Consider the following 22,794-nt stretch of genomic DNA (forward strand, 5'->3'; position numbering starts at 1 on the left):
AGGATTTTTAAGCCTTGACACAATTCAGACATGGATTGTGTGTGTGCCATTCCGAGGGTGAATGGTTAACTTTAACATAAGTGCCTTTGAACGGAGTATGGCAGTAAGTGCCAGGCGCACCGGTTTGAGTGTGTCAAGAACTGCAATGCTTCTGGGTTTCTCACACTCAAAAGTTTCCCGTGTCTATCAATAATGGTCCACCATCCAGCCAACTTGACAACTGTGGGAAGTAATGGAGTAAACATGGGCCAGCATCCCTGTGGAACACTTTTTACACCTTGTAGAGTCCATTCCCTGACGATTTGAGGCAGTTCTGAGGGCATAAGGAGGTGCAACTCAGGATTAGGAAGGTGTTCTTAATGTTGTGTACACTCAGTCTATATGTTCCCTTTACTAGTATTTCATTGATTAAGTTGTGTCACTGATTGACCAAATCAGCCACCTACCTGCTTTCCCATCTTCCAATGTGTCTCTGTTAAAAAAGAAAAGCTGAAAACCTAAGGCCCTTGTGAGTGGGAATGGTGTGGAAACACTGCTGCTGCTTCCGCTGCAGCCATAGGATAGTGGGTGTTGTTAACCTACAGCAAGCTGCCAAAAAAGAGAGGAGGGGGGATGGAAGAGAGAGGTAGAGAGAGAGGTGGAAGAGAAAGAGAGAGAGAGAGAGAGAGAGAGAGATGGAAGAGAGTGAAAGAGAGGGAGAGATAAAGAGAGAGAGAGATAAAGAGGGAGAGAGAGAATGAGAGGGAGAGAGAGAAAGAGGGAGAGAGAGAAAGAGGGAGAGTGAGAGAAAGAGAGAGAGAGGGAGAGAGAGAGGGAGAGAGAGGGAGAGAGAAAGGGAGGGAGAGAGAGAGAGAGGGAGAGAGAGAACAAACAGCAAAAACATATTCATGATCAAATACAAATCTTAGAATCAACTATTAAAGACTACCAGAACCCAATGGATTATCCAATTACATTGAATGAACTACAGAACAAAATACAAACCCTCCAACCCAAAAATGCCTCTGGTGTTGATGGTATCCTAAATTAAATGATACATTGGCTATACTTAAACTCTTTAACATCATCCTCAGCTCTGGCAACTTCCCCAATATTTGGAACCAAGGACTGATCACCCTAATCCACAACAGTGGAGACAAATTTGACCCCAATACCTACCACAGGATATGCGTCAACAGCAACCTTGGGAAAAAATCCTCTGCATTATCAATAACAGCAGACTCGTAATTTTCCTCAGTGAAAACAATGTACTGAGCAAATCTGAAATTGGCATTTTACCAAATTACGGTATGACAGACCACGTATTCACCCTGCATACCATATTGACAAAAAAACTAACCGAAACAAAGGCAAAGACTTCTCATGCATTGTCGATTTCAAAAAAGCTTTCGACTAAATTTGACATGAGGGCCTGCTATAAAAATTGATGGAAAGTGGTGTTGGGGGAAAACATACAGCATTATAAAATCCATGTACGCAAACAACAAGTGTGCTGTTAAAATTGGCAAAAAAACACACATTTCTTTCCTCAGGGCCGGAGGGTGAGACAAGGACGCAACTTAAGCCCCACCCTCTTCAACATATACATCATCGATTTAGTGAAGGCACTAGAACAGTCTGCAGCACCCTACTAGAATCTGAAATCAAATTTCTACTGTTTGCTGATGATCTGGTGCTTCTGTCCCCAACCGAGGAGGGCCTACAGCAGCACCAAGATCTTCTGCACAGACTTGGGCCCTGAAAGTAAATCTCAGTAAAACAAAAATTATAGTGTTTCAAAAAAGATCCAGTTGCCAGGACCACAAATACAAATTCCATCTAGACACCGTTGCCCTAGAGCACACAAAAAACTATACATACCTCGGTCTAAACATCAGCGTCACAGGTAACTTCCAAAAAGCTGTGATCGAGCTGAGAGACAAGGCAAGAAGGGCATTCTATGCCATCAAAAGGAACATAAAATTCAACATACCAATTAGGATCTGGCTAAAAATACTTGAATCAGTTATAGAACCCATTGCCCTTCATGGTTGTGAGGTCTGGGGTCCGCTCACCAACCAAGAATTCACAAAATCGGACAAACACCAAATTGAGACTCTGCAAAATATCCTCTGTGTTCAAAGTAAAACACCAAATAATGCATGCAGAGCAGAATTAGGCCGATACCCACTTATTATCAAAATCCAGATAAGAGCCATTAAATTCTACATCCACCTAAAAGGAAGTGATTCCCAAACCTTCCATAACAAAGCCATCACCAACAGAGAGATGAACCCTGAGAAGAGTCCCCTAAGCAAGCTGGTCTTGGGACTCTGTTCACAAACACAAACAGACCCCACAGAGCCCCAGAACAGCAACACAATTAGACCCAACTAAATCATGAGAAAACAAAAAGATAATTACTTGACACTTTGGAAAGAATTAACCAAAAAACTGAGCAAACTATAATGCAATTTGGCCCTAAACAGAGAGTACACAGTGGCAGAATACAGAGAGTACACAGTGGCTACTGTGACTGCCCCAAATTTAAGGAAATCGTTGACTATGTACAGACTCAGTGAGCATAGTCTTGCTATTGAGAAAGGCAGCAATTGGTAGACATGGCTCTCAAGAGAAAACAGGCTATGTGCACACTGCCCACAAAATGAGTTGAAAACTGAGCTGCACTTCCTAACCTCCTGCCAAATGTATGACCATATTAGAGACACATATTTCCCTCAGATTAGACAGATCCACAAAGAATTCGAAAACAAACCTGATTTTGATCAACTCTACAGGGTGAAATACCACAGTGTGCCATCACAGCAGCAATATTTGTGACCTGTTGCCACAAGAAAAGGGCAACCAGTGAAGAACAAACACCATTGTAAATAAAACCCATATTTATATTTATTTATTTTCCATTTTGTATTTGCATATCATTACAACACTGTATATATACATAATATGACATTTGTAATATCTTTATTCTTTTGGAACTTCTGTGAGTGTAATGTTTACTGTTAATTTTGCTGTTTATTACACTATTTTTATTATATATTATCACTTGCTTTGCAATTTCAACATGTTTCCCATGACAATAAAGCTCTTAAATTGAATTTAAATGGAATTGAATTGACAGAGAGAGAGACAGAGATTTTATTTTATTTTATTTTGATGTCTTTTAGTCCCCATTTGGACTAATCTTCCAAGAGTCCTTAAACATTAAAATACAATTTATAATACGAACACATTTTCACATATAACACACTATTACAAACATACATAATATACTAACATAATGACCCAATAAATACTCAATCTAATTGATTCTTCATCTACTATAGTCCCACAACATTTCTATGTATTATATTTAAATCGTTTTAAAATAATGTTTACATTTATATATTGAATGGTTTCTGGTTTGCTCAGTTAATTTATTCAATTTCTTTTTTGCTCTAAATCGAAATGTTATTTTCCCTATTTATCTTTTCTGTCTGGATAATGCATAGATGATGGACAAACTATTTCTAGTATTTATGAAATGTCTGTCTCTTACCAACTGAATATCGTTGTGCATAGAACTTGGCCGTTTTAAATGATGTATATTATGAAATAAAATAAGCATGTTTTTTCAATTATCTTGTCGATTGATGACCAACCAAGAACATTGTGCATGACTGCAACAGAAGAACCTTATCTCCACCTTAAAACAATCTTTGCTGCTTTGTTCTGTGCTTTCTGCAGCCTCCTAACTTCACTTGATGATGCATTTTCCCAGACCACAGAATAGTAGTTCACCTGACTCTCAATTATTTCTTGAGTTATTTGCTTAAGACTTTTTCCTGGTAAATATTTAGCTATCCTTCTGATTATGCATGCTGTTTTAATAATTGTTTTACATAGATTAGTTATGTGAGACGACCATGATAAGCAGCTGTCTAGCTGCACTCCTAGTAGTTCTGTTTCTGCCACTTCTTCAATTTGGACTCCCCCCCCATACTTAATTGTATCCCATGCTGTTTTGGCATTTTCCTAGTGGAACAGACCAACATAACTTTGGTTTTCTTGGTGTTTAAACAAGGTTGTTCTGGCAAACCCACTCCCTGATATTCTCCAAATCTCCTTGTAAAGCTTGCTGTACCTGTTTAACCAATTGTCTTGCTGCATAAATTGTAGTATCATCTGCAAATATAGTAGCTTGAGTTTCAGCTAAGGCATAGGGAAGGTCATTGGTATATATTAAATAAAGATATATTATATTAAATAAAGAAGTGGCCCAAGGCAGCTGCCCTGCGGTATTCCACAATTTAACGCATGAGGGGAAGAAAATGAACCATTGATATAGATGGACTGTTTCCTGTCAGTTAGATATGACTGTACCCAATTCAATGCTACCTCCTTAAAACCATAATGCATTAATTTTGTCAAAATTATTTAATGTCCACTAAATCAAATGCTGCACTGAAATCTAAAAATAGTACACCCACAAACTTGCCATTATCCATAGCATTGAACCACTAGTCAGTCATGTCAACCAATGCAGTGGTAGTGGAATGGTTTTTGCAATAAGCATGCTGATTGGCTGTAATCAGATCATTCTTTTCCATGTACTCCCATATTTGTCTACTCACAATATCCTCCAATATCTCACTGAGTGAAGGGAGTAGACTAATTGGTCGACTATTGGCAGGAGTAGCGGGTTCTTTGCTGTCTTTCGGAATAGGACACAGTTTCGCATGCTTCCATACATTTACAAACATCCCCTTTTCCAGTGACCAATTAAATATGTATCTCAGTGGAACTGTAATCTGGGGAGCAGCACAGCGAAGTAAAACATTGTCCATAAGACCATAACCTGTAGATTGACCATCGGGTAATGACTTCAATAGGTTTAACACCTCCTCCACTGACACTGTTTGTAGACTAAAAAGTGCAGATCTTGTTGCTCATAACATGATCATGAATCCATTGGACAATAGCTTGTTTGGAAGAATGTATGTTTACATTGTTGCTCAGTAAATTCAATTTCTTTGTAAAAAAATCTGCAAAATTATTGGCAATATCAACTGGTTTTGTTATTATTCTCCCGTCAACCTCCACACTAGATGGGCATGATGAGATAGATGTACCAAGTAAGCCCTTAACTGTGTTCCAAACCTTTTTACAATAATTTTTACAATCAATAAAAGCATTGTTGTAAAATAACTTTTTTTTCTTTCGATTCAATTTAACTGCATAATTACATTATGTTCTATAATTCTGTTCATCCATTTCTAATTTTGACTTGGTTGCTAAGACTTTTGCCATATTTCTTTGAGAAAAAGCCTCACCCAGTTCATCATCAATCCATGGAGATGGACGAGCACCAACTGTACTCTTTCTTATAGGGGCATGGTGGTCCATTACATCATTGAGCAAATCAGTAAAACATTCTGTAGTGTGGTTTAAATCATCCTCTAGAGGAATCAGCTCCCAGGGTACAGCAGCCAAATCATTTAGAAATAGCTCATGATTAAACGTTTTAAAATTTCTCTTGACCACAATCCTAGGGGGTTTCTTTGGAACCTTGGTGTTCATGGTTATGGTCACAATATTATGGTCTGTCCAGCCCACTGGCATTGTTCTGGCTTTTAAGCATTGCAATGGTATATTACAGAAAATCAGATCAATGCATGTGTCTGAACGATGACCCAACTTAATTGACGATCTAGTAGTATCATTAACCATTTGTTTCAAACCACAGTTCTTGGCATATCTCATCAATTTTGTTCTATTCGAATTATTGTGATCCTTCCAATTTATATTAAAATCAACCAAGATAAATACATCTCTGTTGCTATCTGTGGCCTGGTCAAACCCAGTACATAAGTCATCCAAATAGGACACCTTAGAAGCTAGGAGGTCTATACACACATCCCACCAATATGGCTGCCTGGTGAGGCAGATGTACTTGAGCCCATGGTGCCTCTATTTGACATACATTAAGGTCATCCCTCCTCTTAACAGGTATATGATTCTGAATGTACAGAGCTACACCCCCACCATTCCTATTCCTGTCTCTTCTCAGTAGACTATATCCATGATTCCTGTCCCTTCTCAGTAGACTATATCCATGATTCCTGTCCCTTCTCAGTAGACTATATCCATGATTCCTGTCCCTTCTCAGTAGACTATATCCATGATTCCTGTCCCTTCTCAGTAGACTATATCCATGATTCCTGTCCCTTCTCAGTAGACTATATCCATGATTCCTGTCTCTTCTCAGTAGACTATATCCATGATTCCTGTCTCTTCTCAGTAGACTATATCCATGATTCCTGTCCCTTCTCAGTAGACTATATCCATGATTCCTGTCCCTTCTCAGTAGACTATATCCATGATTCCTGTCCCTTCTCAGTAGACTATATCCATGATTCCTGTCCCTTCTCAGTAGACTATATCCATGATTCCTGTCCCTTCTCAGTAGACTATATCCATGATTCCTGTCCCTTCTCAGTAGACTATATCCATGATTCCTGTCCCTTCTCAGTAGACTATATCCATGATTCCTGTCCCTTCTCAGTAGACTATATCCATGATTCCTGTCTCTTCTCAGTAGACTATATCCATGATTCCTGTCCCTTCTCAGTAGACTATATCCATGATTCCTGTCCCTTCTCAGTAGACTATATCCATGAATGTTAATTTGCCCATAATTTACAGAAGCATCTAAATGCGTTTCGGTCAAGGCCAAAATATGATTATTATTTATGTTGACCAAGTTAAAAACCTAATGTATTTTGTTAGAAAGGCTACATACATTAACCTGAGCTATATGCAACCCTTTCCTTGTCAAGTGGAGATCAACAGATCATGAACATAGCATAGAGCATGTATTCGTTATAGTTGAAGGTGTCATGATACACTACAACAAACTCAGATTTGAACATGAAATTAAAATAGCCAGGGAGTCACTCTAGAGTCCCGATACAATTGCCCGTTGATATAAAGTTTATCCATCACCATGGAGACTCGTTGATTCAGGCAATGCTTTTCCTTCATGATGGGATATTTTTTCTCCTTTCATTGATCTCGGTGGGGAAGTGATCATTCATTCCAAAATCAGTGTTTCTGAGTTCTCTGCCCATGTTCTTCGTCATTTCCTTTTGCTTAATTTTGTCAAAACATGCAATAATAGCCCGTGGCCTATTTCCAGAGGCCTTACCTATTCTATGGACTCTGGAGAAAGTGACATTACGCACAACATCAGTGGGCAGTTTTAGTTGAGTTGACATAAAGTCTCGGACTGTGTCCTCACAGCCTCTGCTGTTGTCATTCTCCGGTATCCCTGAAAATATTACATTGTCCCGCATTGATCGACACTGTACATCAAGCAAGGTTTCTTTAAGTTGTTTGTTCTCCCTTTGCACCACCTCCACCTTGCTATGAATAGAGTCTACAGTACCTTTCAGCTCCGCGTTCCCTTTAGCTTAGATCATCAATCTGACATTGGCTGAATTCTAAACTAGCACATAATGCATTGATGTCCTCTCGTAATATATCCAAGATATCAAGTTTGGCAAGCCTTTCATTGATGGATTTTAACAAGTCAACATCCATATCAGTAAACCTCTCCCCACTCTCCACACGCGCCCTCTTTCTAGGGGAGAGAGAGATTGAAGAGAGAGAGAGAAGTGGAAGAGAGAGATGGAAGAGAGAGAGGTGGAAGAGAGAGATGGAAGAGAGAGAGGTGGAAGAGAGAGAGAGAGAGAGATCGATGGAAGAGAGCGAGAGAGAGAGAGATGGAAGAGAGAGAGGTGGAAGAGAGAGAGATGGAAAAGAGAGAGAGAGGTGGAGAGAGAGAGAGAGAGAGAGAGAGAGAGAGAGAGAGAGAGAGAGAGAGAGAGAGAGAGCGAGAGAGAGAGAGAGAGAGAGAGAGGTGGAAGAGAGAGAGAGAGAGAGAGTGAGAGAGAAAGATGGAAGAGAGAGAGAGAGAGAGAGAGAGAGAGAGAGAGAGAGAGAGAGAGAGGTAGTAATGAAAATACAGAAAAGATCATTAACATTTTGGCTACATCTAAATTCAAGTCCAAATGCAAGTCTGCAATTTAAAGCACTTCAAACCCAGGAGCTGAGCCCAGAAACGAGCCCTCTCAGTCAGCTGGTGTTGGACCTCACCAACCAAGCTGACACCAGCACTGCTTCAAAAGAATGAATTATAATAAGTAAAATCATGAACCAATCAAAGGAGTCATATTTACAACATTGAAAAAAACGAAACAAAATCCCAAAGCCGACTAAATTGCTCTCTGACCCTAAACAGAGAATATGAATTGGCTAATTATCTCTATTCTGTCAGAGATATGAAGCTGAGACAGATCTTTACCAAGTACAGGCTGAGTGACCGCCAATTGGCAATAGAAACCAGCAGACATAAAAAGACATGGCTACCCAAAGAGGACCGTGTATGTGGTCACCTCAAATCAGGGGAGGTAGAAACAGAGATGCACTTTCTCCTTTACTGTGATAAATATTCCTCACAAAGAGATTCATTATTCACAGAAATGACTACGTTTATTCCAAATTTTAACTTATTAAACCCAGAGGAAACACTAAAAATACTCATGGGCAAAGGAGCAATGGCTCCTCTTGCAGCCAAATATGTATTTGCCTGCCATAGCATGAGGGACACTGAATGATAACATCTGCATAGTAAGCAGTAACTTACTTATTATTACTATTATTGTTATTACTGTTATTGTTATTACTATTATTATTGTTGTTTATCATTCCAAATAGTAGTGGTAAAATTGTGAAAATAATTATCTTCTTTGGTTTTTCATTTTTATTGCACACTTGTTTTCTGTGTACATACATTTTATTAAGTCATACACCTTACCACCAAGCCCACTTTGGAGAGGGCTTGGTGGTAATGATAGCAGTTTAGTGATGGTGGTAGTAGTAGTGGTATGGGTGGTAATGGTAATGATAGCAGTTTAGTAGTGGTGGTGGTAGTAGTAGTGGTATGGGTGGTAATGGTAATCATAGCAGTTTAGTGATGGTGGTAGTAGTAGTGGTATGGGTAGTAATGGTAATGATAGCAGTTTAGTGATGGTGGTGGTAGTAGTAGTGGTATGGGTGGTAATGGTAATGATAGCAGTTTAGTAGTGGTGGTGGTAGTGGTAGTGGTATGGGTAGTAATGGTAATGATAGCAGTTTAGTGATGGTGGTAGTAGTAGTAGTGGTATGGGTGGTAATGGTAATGATAACAGTTTAGTGATGGTGGTGGTAGTAGTGGTATGGGTGGTAATGGTAATGATAGCAGGTTAGTGATGGTGGTGGTAGTAGTAGTAGTAGTGGTATGGGTAGTAATGGTAATCATAGCAGTTTAGTGATGGTGGTAGTAGTAGTGGTATGGGTAGTAATGGTAATGATAGCAGTTTAGTGATGGTGGTGGTAGTAGTAGTGGTATGGGTGGTAATGGTAATGATAACAGTTTAGTGATGGTGGTAGTAGTAGTGATATGGGTGGTAATGGTAATGATAGCAGTTTAGTGATGTGTTGGAGGTATGGGTAGTAATGGTGATGATAGCAGTTTAGTGATGGTGGTAGTAGTGGTATGGGTGGTAATGGTAATGATAGCAGTTTAGTGATGGTGGTGGTAGTAGTAGTAGTGGTATGGGTGGTAATGGTAATGATAGCAGTTTAGTAGTGGAGGTGGTAGTAGTAGTGGTAATGACGATGGTAGTTGTAGTACTGATGTAATGGTGAAGATGACCGTTATTTAGTTATAAGTTAGTAATAGATTCATTTTCCATATTTAGATTTTTATATTTATTACATTTCTACTATTGACTTTTACCATTTTATTGTTGTTATTTTTGTATTTAATTTTGTATTATTGTTAACTACCATTTTATATTATTATTTGTTATTGTTTATAATTGTATTATAATGTATGTTGTATACCTTCTTGCTTTGGCAATATTGACACAATGTTTTTCATGCCAATAAAGCAGCTTGAATTTGAGAGAGAGAGAGAGAGAGAGAGAGAGAGAGAGAGAGAGAGAGAGAGAGAGAGAGAGCGAGCCCTGTCAGACATGGGCCCTGACAGTAAATCTCAGTAAGACCAAAATAATGGTGTTCCAAAAAAGGTCCAGTCACCAGGACCACAAATACAAATTCCATCTAGACACTGTTGCCCTAGAGCACACAAAAAACTATACATACCTTGGCCTAAACATCAGCGCCACAGGTAACTTCCACAAAGCTTTGAACGATCTGAGAGACAAGGCAAGAAGGGCATTCTATGCCATTAAAAGGAACATAAAATTCAACATACCAATTAGGATCTGGCTAAAAATACTTGAATCAGTCATAGAACCCATTGCCCTTTATGGTAGTGAGGTCTGGGGTCAGCTCACCAACCAAGAATTCACAAAATGGGACAAACACCAAATTGAGACTCTGCATGCAGAATTCTGCAAAAATATCCTTTGCGTACAACGTAGAACACCAAATAATGCATGCAGAGCAGAATTAGGCCGATACCCACTAATTATCAAAATCCAAAAAAGAGCCGTTGAATTCTACAACCACCTAAAAGGAAGCGATTCCCAAACCTTCCATAACAAAGTCATCACCTACAGAGAGATTAACCTGGAGAAGAGTCCGCTCAGCAAGCTGGTCCTGGGGCTCTGTTCACAAACAGACCCCACAGAGCCCCAGAACAGCAACACAATTAGACCCAACTAAATCATGAGAAAACAAAAAGATAATTACTTGACACTTTGGAAAGAATTAATACAAAAACTGAGCAAACTAGAATGCTATTTGGCCCTAAACAGAGAGTACACAGTGGCAGAATACCTGACCACTGTGACTGACCCAAACTTAAGGAAAGCTTTGACTATGTACAGACTCAGTGAGCATAGCCTTGCTATTGAGAAAGGCCGCCGTAGGCAGACCTGGCTCTCAAGAGAAGACAGGCTATGTGCACACTGCCCACAAAATGAGGTGGATTTCCTAACCTCCTGCCCAATGTATGACCATATTAGAAACGCATATTTCCCTCAGATTCCACAGACCCACAAAGAATTCTAAAACAAACCCAATTTTGATGAACTCCCATATCTACTGGGTGAAATACCACAGTGTGCCATCACAGCAGCAAGATGTGTGACCTGTTGCCACAAGAAAAGGGCCACCAGTGAAGAACAAACACCATTGTAAATACAACCCATATTTATGCTTATTTATTTTCCTTTGTGTACTTTAACCATTTGTACATTGTTACAACACTGTATATATACATAATATGACATTTGTAATGTCTTTATTCTTTTGAAACTTCTGTTTGTGTAATATTTACTGTTAATTTTTATTGTTTATTTCATTTTTGTATATTATCTACCTCACTTGCTTTGGCAATGTTAACACGTTTCCCATGCTAATAAAGCCCCTTGAATTGAATTGAATGGAATTGAGAGGGAGAGAGAGAGAGAGAGAGAGAGAGAGAGAGAGAGAGAGAGAGAGAGAGAGAGAGAGAGATGGAAGAGAGAGAGAAAAAGCATTATAACCATTAGAACTGGAATAAATACAAAAATCAATAAAATGCATGTCTGAAGCTGAATTAATATGAATATAACAGTGGGTCCTGATGATGGGGCAGAGAGAGGTGGTGGAGAGGAGGGAGAGATGGAGGAATGGAGGGACAGAGGTCGAGACACATGTAGAGATATGCTGAAGTTCACTGATTGCTGACCTGGGTATGGAGGGAGGGCTGGAGGTTCATATTTGATTTTCTCTCTGCTGGCTGTAAAAACTATGACAACAAATGTCTCACTACTCCTGCCACCCTCTCTCTTTCTGTATATCTCTCTGCTTTCTCCCTTTATATATCTGTTTCCTTGTATCTGTCTCCCTCTCCCGCTGTCCCCTCTCAGTAGACCTATCTCTCTCCCTCTCTTCCGCTGTCTCCTCTTAGTAGGCCTATCTCTGTCCATCTCTCCTTCTTCCAGTAGACCGATCTGTCCCTGTCTCTCCTTCTCTCAGTAGGCCTATCTCTCTCCCTCTCTGTCACTCTCTCCTTCTCTCAGTAGGCCATACTCTCTCCCTCTCTCCTTCTCTCAGTAGGCCTATCTCTCTCCCTCTCTGTCACTCTCTCCTTCTCTCAGTAGGCCGTACTCTCTCCCTCTCTCATTCTCTCAGCAGGCCTATCTCTCTCCCTCTCAATTCAATTCAATTCAATTCGCTTTATTAGCATGATGTAACAATGTACATATTGCCAAAGCTTATTTTGGATATTTACAATATAAAAATAAATAAAAATGAGAATCAAAATTGTCAATGAGACAACAGTAACAACAATAACCAAGGGTCAAAATAACCATACATTCAACAATAACAATAAGCATACAGTAGAGTACATGTGCAGGTTGATTGGTCTGTCAGACACTGTCCCTCAACGTATGGCAGGCAGCAATGTAGTGCGCTGCCAACCCACAGCTCTTTGCGTCCTCCCCCAACAGAACGAGTAGCCTATCCTCATCAGAGAGGTCTTTCTAATTCCCTGAGATCTGGATCTTCTCTCATTATTTTTGTATTTTTGGGGTTTACTGCCAGGGCCCAGGTTTGGCAGTACTGCTCTAGCAGGTCCAGGCTCTGCTGTAGGCCATGTGCTGTGGGTGACAGCAGGCATAGGTCATCTGCGAAGAGTAAGCATTTAACTTCTGAATTGTGGAGACTAACACCAGGGTCTGAGGATTTTTCTAGAATAGTGGCCAATTCGTTGATGTAAATATTGAAGAGTGCAGGGCTCAGATTGCAACCCTGGCGAAGGCCCCACCCCTGGTTAAAGAATTCTGTTCTTTTCTTACCAATTTTAATGCTGCACGTATTGCCAGTATACATCGATTTAATTCTGTCATATGTTTTACCCCCTACACCACTTTCAATAACTTTGTAGAACAGTCCTGTATGCCAAATAGAATCAAATGCTTTTTGGAAGTCGATAAAGCAAGCATATATTTTGGTATGAGTTTGGTGGACATGTTTATCTATCAGGGTGTGTAGGGTGTAAATATGATCAGTCGTGCGATGTTTTGGTATAAATCCAATTTGGCTTTTACTCAAGACGTTGTGCTTATTAAGGAAGTTTAGAACTTTTACATTGATAATACTACAGAAAACCTTCCCCAGGTTACTCTTCACACAAATGCCTCTGTAATTGTTAGGGTCAAATTTGTCTCTGTTCTTAAAGATTGGGGTTATGAGTCCTTGATTCCAGATGTCAGGGAAATAACCTACACTCAGGATCAAATTAAACAGTTTTAATAAAGCCAAATTAAATGTTGCACTAGTGAGTTTGAGCATCTCATTTAGGATGCCATCAGGTACGCATGCTTTTTTAAATTTGAGAGCCTGAAGTTTCTTATAGAGCTCCTGGTCAGTAATTGGGGAGTCCAATGGATTTTGATTGTCCTTTATAGCTTTTTCTAATCCATTCAACTTCTCATGAATTTGGCGTTGTTCTGCGTTTGTGTCAATTTGAACGGTGTTGTAGAGTGTTTTAAAATGGGTCGTCCATACGTCAACATTTTGTATCGCTGATTCCTCTTGTTTAGATTTATTTTTTTTTTATTCAATTTTGCCAGAAGTTGTTTGTGTTTATTGACTCCTCAGTTAGTGTCAGCTGCTTGCTGTTGTACTGTGCTTTTTTGGTTCTGAGTGTACGTTTATAGAGTTTTAAAGTCTCACAGTAGTGAAGGCATAATTCACCATTATTTGGGTCTCTGTGCTTTTGGTTGAATAGTGTTCTAAGTTTTTTCCTTATAATTTTACAATCTGCATCAAACCAGTTGTCATCTGTGATCTTTTTTGTTTTTTGTTTTTATCAATTTCAATTGTGCTTCTTTTGCCGTTTGCCTGAATATATAGTTGATGTTTTTTACTGCTAGATTGATGCCTTCTTTACTGTGAGTGAATGTGATATCCAGAAAGTTATCTAAGAGTGTTTGGATATTTTGGTTCCAGGTTGCTTTCTAGTATTCTTCTGTGGTGTATTGTGCCCATCTGTATGAATTTCTGATGTTGTACAGCTTACTGGGCTGTGAATGTGTGGTTGTTTCCATGTCTGTTCTTTTGAGGAACAACGTAATTTGGCTGTGATCAGACAGAGGTGTTAGTGGCTTGACAGTGAATGAGCTGAGAGAGAAAGGGTCAATGTCAATGATCATATAGTCTACTGTACTGTGGCCAAGAGGTGAGCTGTAGGTGAATCTCCCCAAAGAGTACCCCCATAACCTACCATTGACCTGTCACTGTCTCCTTCTCTCAGTTGGCCTATCTCTGTCCCTCTGTGTCTCTCCTTCTCTCAGTAGGCCTATCACTCTCCCTCTGTCTCCATCTCTCCTTCTCTCAGTAGGCCTATCTCTCTCCCACTGTCTCCATCACTTCTTCTCTCAGTAGACCTATCTCTCTCCCACTCTCTCCTCCTCTCAGTAGACCTAACTCTCTCCTTCTGTCTCCATCTCTCCTTCTCTCAGTAGGCCTATCTCTCTCCCACTGTCTCCATCACTTCTTCTCTCAGTAGACCTATCTCTCTCCCACTCTCTGCTCCTCTCAGTACACCTATCTCTCTCGCACTCTTTCCTCCTCTCAGTAGGCCTATCTCTCTCCCACTCTCTTCTTCTCTCAGTAGACCTATCTCTCTCCCTCTGTCTCCATATCTTCTTCTCTCAGTAGGCGTATCTCTCTCCCACTCTCTCCTCCTCTAGGTAGACCTATCTCTCGCTGACTCTCTCCTTCTCTCAGTAGGCCTATCTCTCTCCCACTCTCTTCTTCTCCCAGTAGACCTATCTCTCTCCCTCTGTCTCCATATCTTCTCGCTCAGTAGGCGTATCTCTCTCCCACTATCTCCTTCTCTCAGTAGACCTATCTCTCTCCCTCTGTCTTCTTCTCTCAGTACTCCTATCTCTCTACCCCTCCTGTGTCAGTGTCTTTCTTTCCTGAGTGCCAACAAATGTGGTTCTATTCAGGGCAGTGTGGGGTATATTTAACATTTTCCTGGGGCGGCCATTAAGATAGCGCAGATACACTCTCCACAAACCAGTCTCAGGGGAGGAGGGCTCACACTGTCAAATTGTGGGTGCATTCCTCTGCCCAGGCGTTGCTGACACATTTCAGACCTCACAACACTTACGTATCATCATATAGCAATCTGTCAGTCGATGAAGCAGTTGATTAAACTAGCACACAACCATTGGTTGATGTATGCAACGGAACAGGTGGATGTGACCCATGTCTCAACCAGTGGCTGGTGGGAGGAGCTATAGGAGGATGGGCTCATTGTAATGGCTGGAATGGAATTCATGGAACGGAGTCAAACCTGATTCCCATTTGTTTGATGTGTTTTATTTCCATTAATTCCATTCCAGCGATTACAATGAGCTCATCCTCCTATAGTTCCTCCCACCAGCCTCCTCTAGTCTCAACGCAGCCAAAATGCCCTATTCACTCACTTAGAATCAATGGTGAACAACTTGAGTTGTGGAGGGACACAGTCCTGGAGTCGTGTTTCTCCCTAAGCCTTAAAGTATCAAAATATGTCACAATCAAACCAAAACTATTGATTTAGGTCAGTGGTTCCCAAATTGTTTATTGTCCCATACCCCTTGAAACATATAACGGACCCCCTCTAGCACCAGGGTCCGCACACCCTAAAATTGTGTTTTTTTCCAGCATTGTCACGTCCTGACCAGTAAAGGGGTTATTTGTTATTATAGTTTGGTCAGGACGTGGCAGGGGGTGTTTGTTTTATGTGGTTCGGGGTTTGTTGGGATATGTATTTATGTAAGAGGGGTGTTTGTTTTATGTGTTCCGGGGTTTTGGGTATTGTTCTGGTTTTGTATTTCTATGATTTTCTAGGTTGTGTATTTCTTTGTTGGCCTGGTATGTTGGCCTGGCTCTCAATCAGGAACAGCTGTACATCGTTGTTGCTGATTGGGAGTCATACTTAGGTAGCCCTTTTTTCACTTATGGTTTGTGGGAAGTTGTTTTTGCATAGCTGTGTGTGTGTGTGTGTGTGTGTGTGTGTGTGTGTGTGTGTGTGTGTGTGTGTGTGTGTGTGTGTGTGTGTGTGTGTGTGTGTGTGTGTGTGTGTGTGTGTGTGTGTGTGTGTGTGTGTGTGTGTGTGTGTGTGTGTAGCCTGCATTACTGTTCGTTCGTTTTCTTGTTTTGTTTTTTCAGTGTTCTAATAAAAGTTAAAATGAGCACTCAACCCGCTGCGCCTTGGTCCATTACATACGACGACCGTTACAAGCATTGTAAGTCTGCCAATCACACACACTATACAATCAATTTATTAAACATAAGAATGAGAGAGTTTTTGTCACAACCCGGCTCGTGGAAAGTGACAAAGAGCTCTTACAGGACAAGGGCACAAATAATAATATAATAATAATCAATAATTTTGCTCTTTATTTAACCATCTTACATATAAAACCTTATTTGTTCATCAAAAATTGTGAATAACTCACCACAGGTTAATGAGAAGGGTGTGCTTGAAAGGACGCACATAACTCTATAATGTTGGGTTGTATTGGAGAGAGTCTCAGTCTTAAATCATTTTCCACACAAAGTCTGTGCCTGTATTTAGTTTTCATGCTAGTGAGGGCCGAGAATCCACTCTCACATAGGTACGTGGTTGCAAAGGGCAACAGTGTCTTAACAGCACGATTTGCCAAGGCAGGATACTCTGAACGCAGCCCTATCCAGAAATCTGGCAGTGGCTTCTGATTCAATTCAATTTTCACAGAACCGCTTGTTGTAATTTGGATGAGGCTCTCTTGTTCAGATATCGGTAAGTGGACCGGAGGCAGGGCATGAAAGGGTTAACGAATCCAGTTGTTTTTGTCATCCGTTTCGGGAAAGTACCTGCGTAATTCCGCACCCAACTCGCTCAGATGCTTCGTTATATCACATTTGACATTATCCATAAGCTTGAGTTCATTTGCACACAAAAAAATCATACAATGATGGAAAGACCTGTGTGTTGTCGTGAAAATTATGGTCAGTGAAGAAAACTTTAAGCTCGTCTCTCAATTAAAAAAAAACGTGTCAATGTGGTTCTCATCATATTTGCGCCTCTTTGATGGTCCAACGTCCCTGTCTGTTGTTCTGTGCTTTCCCGGGTAAGTGTGCAGTAGCTCTTTGGCTAAATTAGATTCCCAACAATCAGTGTCCATGCTAGAAGGGCTAACAACAAATGTAGACTTACTGATGCTAGCATTGGATGTGCTGGTGGAAACAGAACCACTTGTGTTGTTGACAGGTGCAGGTGTAGTTGGTGGTAGTAGCAGTACTACCAGGAGAGCTGGTATGGGTCTCTACTTCTTTAAATCATGAATAAATTTTCGAGCAAACGGAATGAGCAGCAGTTTGGCTACATACGGACCGTTAGTGGAATTCCCGCGAGAGAGTGGTTGGTTAATGTGGTTGGATGTTAATTATTAATAAACTCACCCAAATGTATAGCCCCCTCCCCCCAATATTTTTTTAAACATTTTTATTTGGCGTAACTAAGACTTAGGTTTTGGATGATCACAGTCAATTTACCAAGGGATCTGTACACACACCTGGTCGAGGTGGATGAGAGCCAGCACCCCCCCCCCCCACACACACACACACACACTCGAGGTAGACATATGCCAGCACCACTCTTGCCATTAGTAGCACAATGAGATTATAGAAAAAAGTAGAGTTGCATCTCGCAGGTTGTCTCAGGGATTAGGGGAAAGTCCAAGGAAAACTCTGTGTTGCCTGGTAACTGGCTGTACAGGATGTCCATCCACTTGTTTTCATCTCAAATAGACCCTGATGGTACAGTATCACTCTCTCCCTCTCTCTCCCTGTCTTTTTCTCTCCCGCCCTCTGTCTCCCTCTCTCTCCCTGTCTCTCGTTCTCTCCCACCCTCTGTCTCCCTTTGTCTCTCCCTGTCTCTTTCTCTCCCTCTCTATCTCACTCTTTCTCTCCCTTTCTCACACTTTCTCTCCCACCCTCACTCGCCCTCTGTCTCCCTCTCTCTCCCTTTGTCTCTCTCCATCTCCCTCTACATCTCTCTCTCTCGCCCTCTCTCTCTCCCTCTCGCATAATTTTTGTAATGTTTTATTTAACCTTTATTTAACCATGTAGGCCAGTTGAGAACAGTTCAAGTTAAAGAACAAGAACAAGTTCTCAAGATAAAGCAAAGCAGCATGTACCACACACAATAAGTGAAACATACCACCTGATCCTGAAGGATTTATTATTAAAGCAAAAAACATCAAGATGCTCATCATTGTTGTCATCATGATTTTTTTTAAATTACAAAGTATCTAAATACAGGCAACTGAGGTATATCTGTCTGTCCTACAGGTGTAATGGTTGTGTGTGTGTGTGTGTGTGGGGGGGGGGGGGGGTACAATATACAGAGAAAGCAGTGTGAGTGGACATGGCAACACTTACAGGTGACATTTTGAGAAACAGTAATGTTTTGAGTCCCATAACACATTGTGGACTGAACCTAATTTTCCCATACAAAGAAAATCAAAACGAATACAGTGACACCAACCAGATTTACAGAGGATTCTATCTGCTTTCTTTTACAAAGGAATAAAATACTGAAACTAAACACTTAGTAAATCTGTATTTACAAGAAACCACACTAAGGATGGAATCAACAGCGAGAACATGCCGTGTCTGTGTGTGAGGAGAGAGAGAAGAGAAGAACGAGAAGAGAAGAGTGAGAAAAGAGAGAAGGAGGAGAGAGAAGAGAGAGAGGTGGGAGAGAGAGAGAAGAGAAGAATGAGAAGAGAAGAGAGAGAGGTGGGAGAGAGAGAGAAGAGAAGAACGAGAAGAGAAGAGAGAGAGGTGGGAGAGAGAGAGAAGAGAGAGAAGATAGATAAGAGAGAGAGAGAGAGAGAGAGAGATAAGAGGGAGAAGAGAGAGAGAGAGAGAAGAGAGAGAAGATAGATAAGAGAGAGAGAGAGAGAGAGAGATAAGAGGGAGAAGAGAGAGAGGTTATTCGTGGTCCGTTTTTAAATCAGGAAAATATTATTTGAGATTGCTGGAAACCAGAGAGGCTCATATAGGGATTTGAAATTGGAAATCTTTCACATTAACAGTGTGTGTGTGTGTGTGTGTGTGTGTGTGTGTGTGTGTGTGTGTGTGTGTGTGTGTGTGTGTGTGTGTGTGAGAAACAGAAATGGAGAGAATCAGAAGAGGGAGAAGACAGAGAGAGATTAGAGAGACAGAAGAGAAGGGAGTAGAGAGAGAGGAGAGAGAGAAGAGGAGAGAGAGAAGAGGAGACAGAGGGAGAAGAGAGAGAAGAGAGAGAGAGAAGAGGAGACAGAGGGAGAAGAGAGAGAAGAGAGAGAGAGAAGAGGAGACAGAGGGAGAAGAGAAGAGAAGAGAGAGAAGAGAGAGAGAGAAGAGGAGACAGAGGGAGAAGAGAGAGAGGAGAGAGAGAAGAGGAGAGAGAGGGAGAAGAGAGAGAAGAGAGAGAGAGAAGAGGAGACAGAGGGAGAAGAGAGAGAAGATAGATAAGAGAGAGAGAGAGAGAGAGATAAGAGGGAGAAGAGGAGACAGAGGGAGAAGAGAGAGAAGAGAGAGAGAGAAGAGGAGACAGAGGGAGAAGAGATAGAAGAGAGAGAGAGAGAGAGAGAGATAAGAGGGAGAAGAGGAGACAGAGGGAGAAGAGAGAGAAGAGAGAGAGAGAGAGAGAGATAAGAGGGAGAAGAGAGAGAAGAGAGAGAGAGAGAGAGATAAGAGGGAGAAGAGAGAGAGGTTATTCGTGGTCCGTTTTTAAATCAGGAAAATATTATTTGAGATTGCTGGAAACCAGAGAGGCTCATATGGGGATTTGAAATTGAAAATCTTTGGCGTTAACAGTGTGTGGTGTATATTCAGTCAAATGAAAGTTTATTTTCTTATATATACAATAAAATCCCCCCTATACAGTGTGACCGTATCGATCACTGTCAATGTATAGTCATCTAGAACGTATTGATATACAGTATACATTCTGGTTTATATATCGTGTAAAACAAATAAGATTTTGGACAAACAAAGTGACAGTTTAGAATAATGGATCTGGTTCAAAAATCGGAAATGTCTGTCTGTCTGTCTGTCTGTCTGTCTGTCTGTCTGTCTGTCTGTCTGTCTGTCTGTCTGTCTGTCTGTCTGTCTGTCTGTCTGTCTGTCTGTCTGTCTGTCTGTCTGTCTGTCTGTCTGTCTGTCTGTCTGTCTGTCTGTCTAAAAGAAGAATCCTGATTGAAATGCAAAGGGAAAAATGTAATTCAAAAGTACATTTTCAAACCCTCCCCCAACAATATTGTGATTTGGCGTGACTGTATTCAGTGGAAATCGGTGACCTGGGTGATTGGGTGAAGAGCCTGGGAGCTGGATATGAACAGCCCTCTGTAGTCCCTTGAAGCTGGTTGTTCTGTACGATCAGTGTAGCAGTCCTGGTCCCACCCTGCAGTGAACTGGGGAACATCGACCATATCCCTGTCCCAGACTAGTGCTCTAACAGTCAAGTGGGAAAATGAGGTGATGAGGGGGAAGAGGACACAAGCCCACCTCTCACCCTCTACCAGCCTCAGTGCAAGGCTAGTGTCAGGACTACAGTATCACCAGACTTGGCAAGTCTTGTCAGGCACCATGTAGCTGTTCTTGGGACAGTTGAAGGCCTTGGCAAACTCTGGGAAGTTCTGGAGGGACCCCAGAACCCTGAAAATGAAATAGTCATTATCGGCCAGAATGACTAGGCAATCACCACACCTGGTGTCCCAGGTCTAAATCCGACACTCATTAAAATGAAATAAGGAAAACCAGAGACACTGAGGAACACAAACCATTAATATGGACAGAGATGGAGTGAGGGGAAGAGGAAGTGGCATTGAGTTAATATGGACAGAGATGTGGTGAGGGGAAGAGGAAGTGGCATTGAGTTAATATGGACAGAGATGGGATGAGGGGAAGAGGAAGTGGCATTGAGTTAATATGGACAGAGATGGGATGAGGGGAAGAGGAAGTGGCATTGAGTTAATATGGACAGAGATGGGATGAGGGGAAGAGGAAGTGGCATTGAGTTAATATGGACAGAGATGGGTGTGAGGGGAAGAGGAAGTGGCATTGAGTTAATATGGACAGAGATGTGGTGAGGGGAAGAGGAAGTGGCATTGAGTTAATATGGACAGAGATGGGGTGAGGGGAAGAGGAAGTGGCATTGAGTTAATATGGACAGAGATGTGGTGAGGGGAAGAGGAAGTGGCATTGAGTTAATATGGGCAGAGATGTGGTGAGGGGAAGAGGAAGTGGCATTGAGTTAATATGGACAGAGATGTGGTGAGGGGAAGAGGAAGTGGCATTGAGTTAATATGGGCAGAGATGTAGTGAGGGGAAGAGGAAGTGGCATTGAGTTAATATGGACAGAGATGGAGTGAGGGGAAGAGGAAGTGGCATTGAGTTAATATGGACAGAGATGGGGTGAGGGGAAGAGGAAGTGGCATTGATTGATACAGGAGAGGAATGGAATGAGGAGTGAGAGATCGTACCTGAACTTCCCTGGACTGTGTACATCTACTTTGATGGAGTTGACAGCTTGTTCTGGTCGATGTGTTCCACACCACACCTGGAGGAGGAAGAGATGGGAGTGAGATAGTCTGTGACATCCATCCATCCATCCATTCAACCACCCATCCATCAATTCATCCACCCACCCACCCACCCATTCATTCATTCACCCACCCACCCATTCATTCATTCATTCATTCATTCATTCATTCATTCATTCATTCATTCATTCATTCATTCATCCACCCACCCATTCATCCACCCACCCATCCTTTCATTCATCCACCCACCCACACATCCATTCATTCACCCACCCAGCCATTCATCCACCCGCCCATCCATTCATCCACCCATCCATTCATCCCACCCACCCACCCATTCACCCACACATCCATTCATCCACCCATCCATTCATCCACCCACCCATACATCCACCCACCCACCCATCCACCCACCCATACATCCACCCACCCACCCATCCATCCGTCCATCTGACCTGGGCGAAGTTGACAAAGAAGAGTTGTTGATGGTTGAGGTTTATTCCAGGAAGGAGAGGCTCATTCCCATTCTTCTCCACATAGTTCAGGTATGCCTGAAATCATCACAACCACCACTTCAAACCTCTCTGGCCTAAAATAGTTACAACACCACTTCAAAACTCTCTGGCCTGAAATCATCACAACACCACTTCAAAACTCTCTGGCCTACAATAGTTACAACACCACTTCAAAACTCTCTGGCCTAAAATACTTACAACACCACTTCCAGCCTCTCTGGCCTGAAATCATCACAACACGACTTCAAAACTCTCTGGCCTGAAATCATCACAACACCACTTCAAAACTCTCTGGCCTAAAATAGTTACAACACCACTTCAAAACTCTGGCCTGAAATCATTACAACACCACTTCAACCCTCTCTGACCTAAAATAGTTACAACACCACTTCCAGCCTCTCTGGCCTGAAATCATCACAACACCACTTCAAAACTCGCTGGCCTGAAATCATTACAACACCACTTCAAAACTCTCTGGCCTGAAATCATTACAACACCAGTCTTTAATACTTGACAATAGATAGATAGGTACTTTATTTAACACCAATCACATCAGATGATCTCAGACTCTCCTACCTTGTTAGAAAACGTGTAAAGTAAGCATAGGGCTCTCAGAATCTGTGAAGAAGTGTTCTGCATCCCTCTGTCATCACTTTGTCTTCCCT

The 22,794-nt window shown here is 41.4% G+C and overlaps 1 protein-coding gene across 2 annotated transcripts in view; it reads right to left on the reverse strand.

Moving 5' to 3' along the window:
• Nucleotides 1–20,139: 20,139 nt before the first annotated feature.
• LOC106613305 (neprilysin) overlaps nt 20,140–22,794 on the reverse strand; it is an 80,735-nt gene continuing 78,080 nt past the window's right edge. For both annotated transcript variants that reach the window (XM_045724839.1, XM_045724838.1), the window contains exons 21-23: nt 22,070–22,165; nt 21,555–21,631; nt 20,140–20,727 (exon numbers count right to left, since the gene is read on the reverse strand). In XM_045724839.1, coding sequence (XP_045580795.1) covers nt 20,628–20,727; nt 21,555–21,631; nt 22,070–22,165 — 273 coding nt within the window. In that variant the 3' untranslated portion in view covers nt 20,140–20,627. The remainder of the gene's footprint in view (nt 20,728–21,554; nt 21,632–22,069; nt 22,166–22,794) is intronic.

The sequence above is a fragment of the Salmo salar genome, chromosome ssa09 (assembly GCF_905237065.1).
Source record: "Salmo salar chromosome ssa09, Ssal_v3.1, whole genome shotgun sequence".
Classification (NCBI taxonomy): Eukaryota; Metazoa; Chordata; class Actinopteri; order Salmoniformes; family Salmonidae; genus Salmo; species Salmo salar.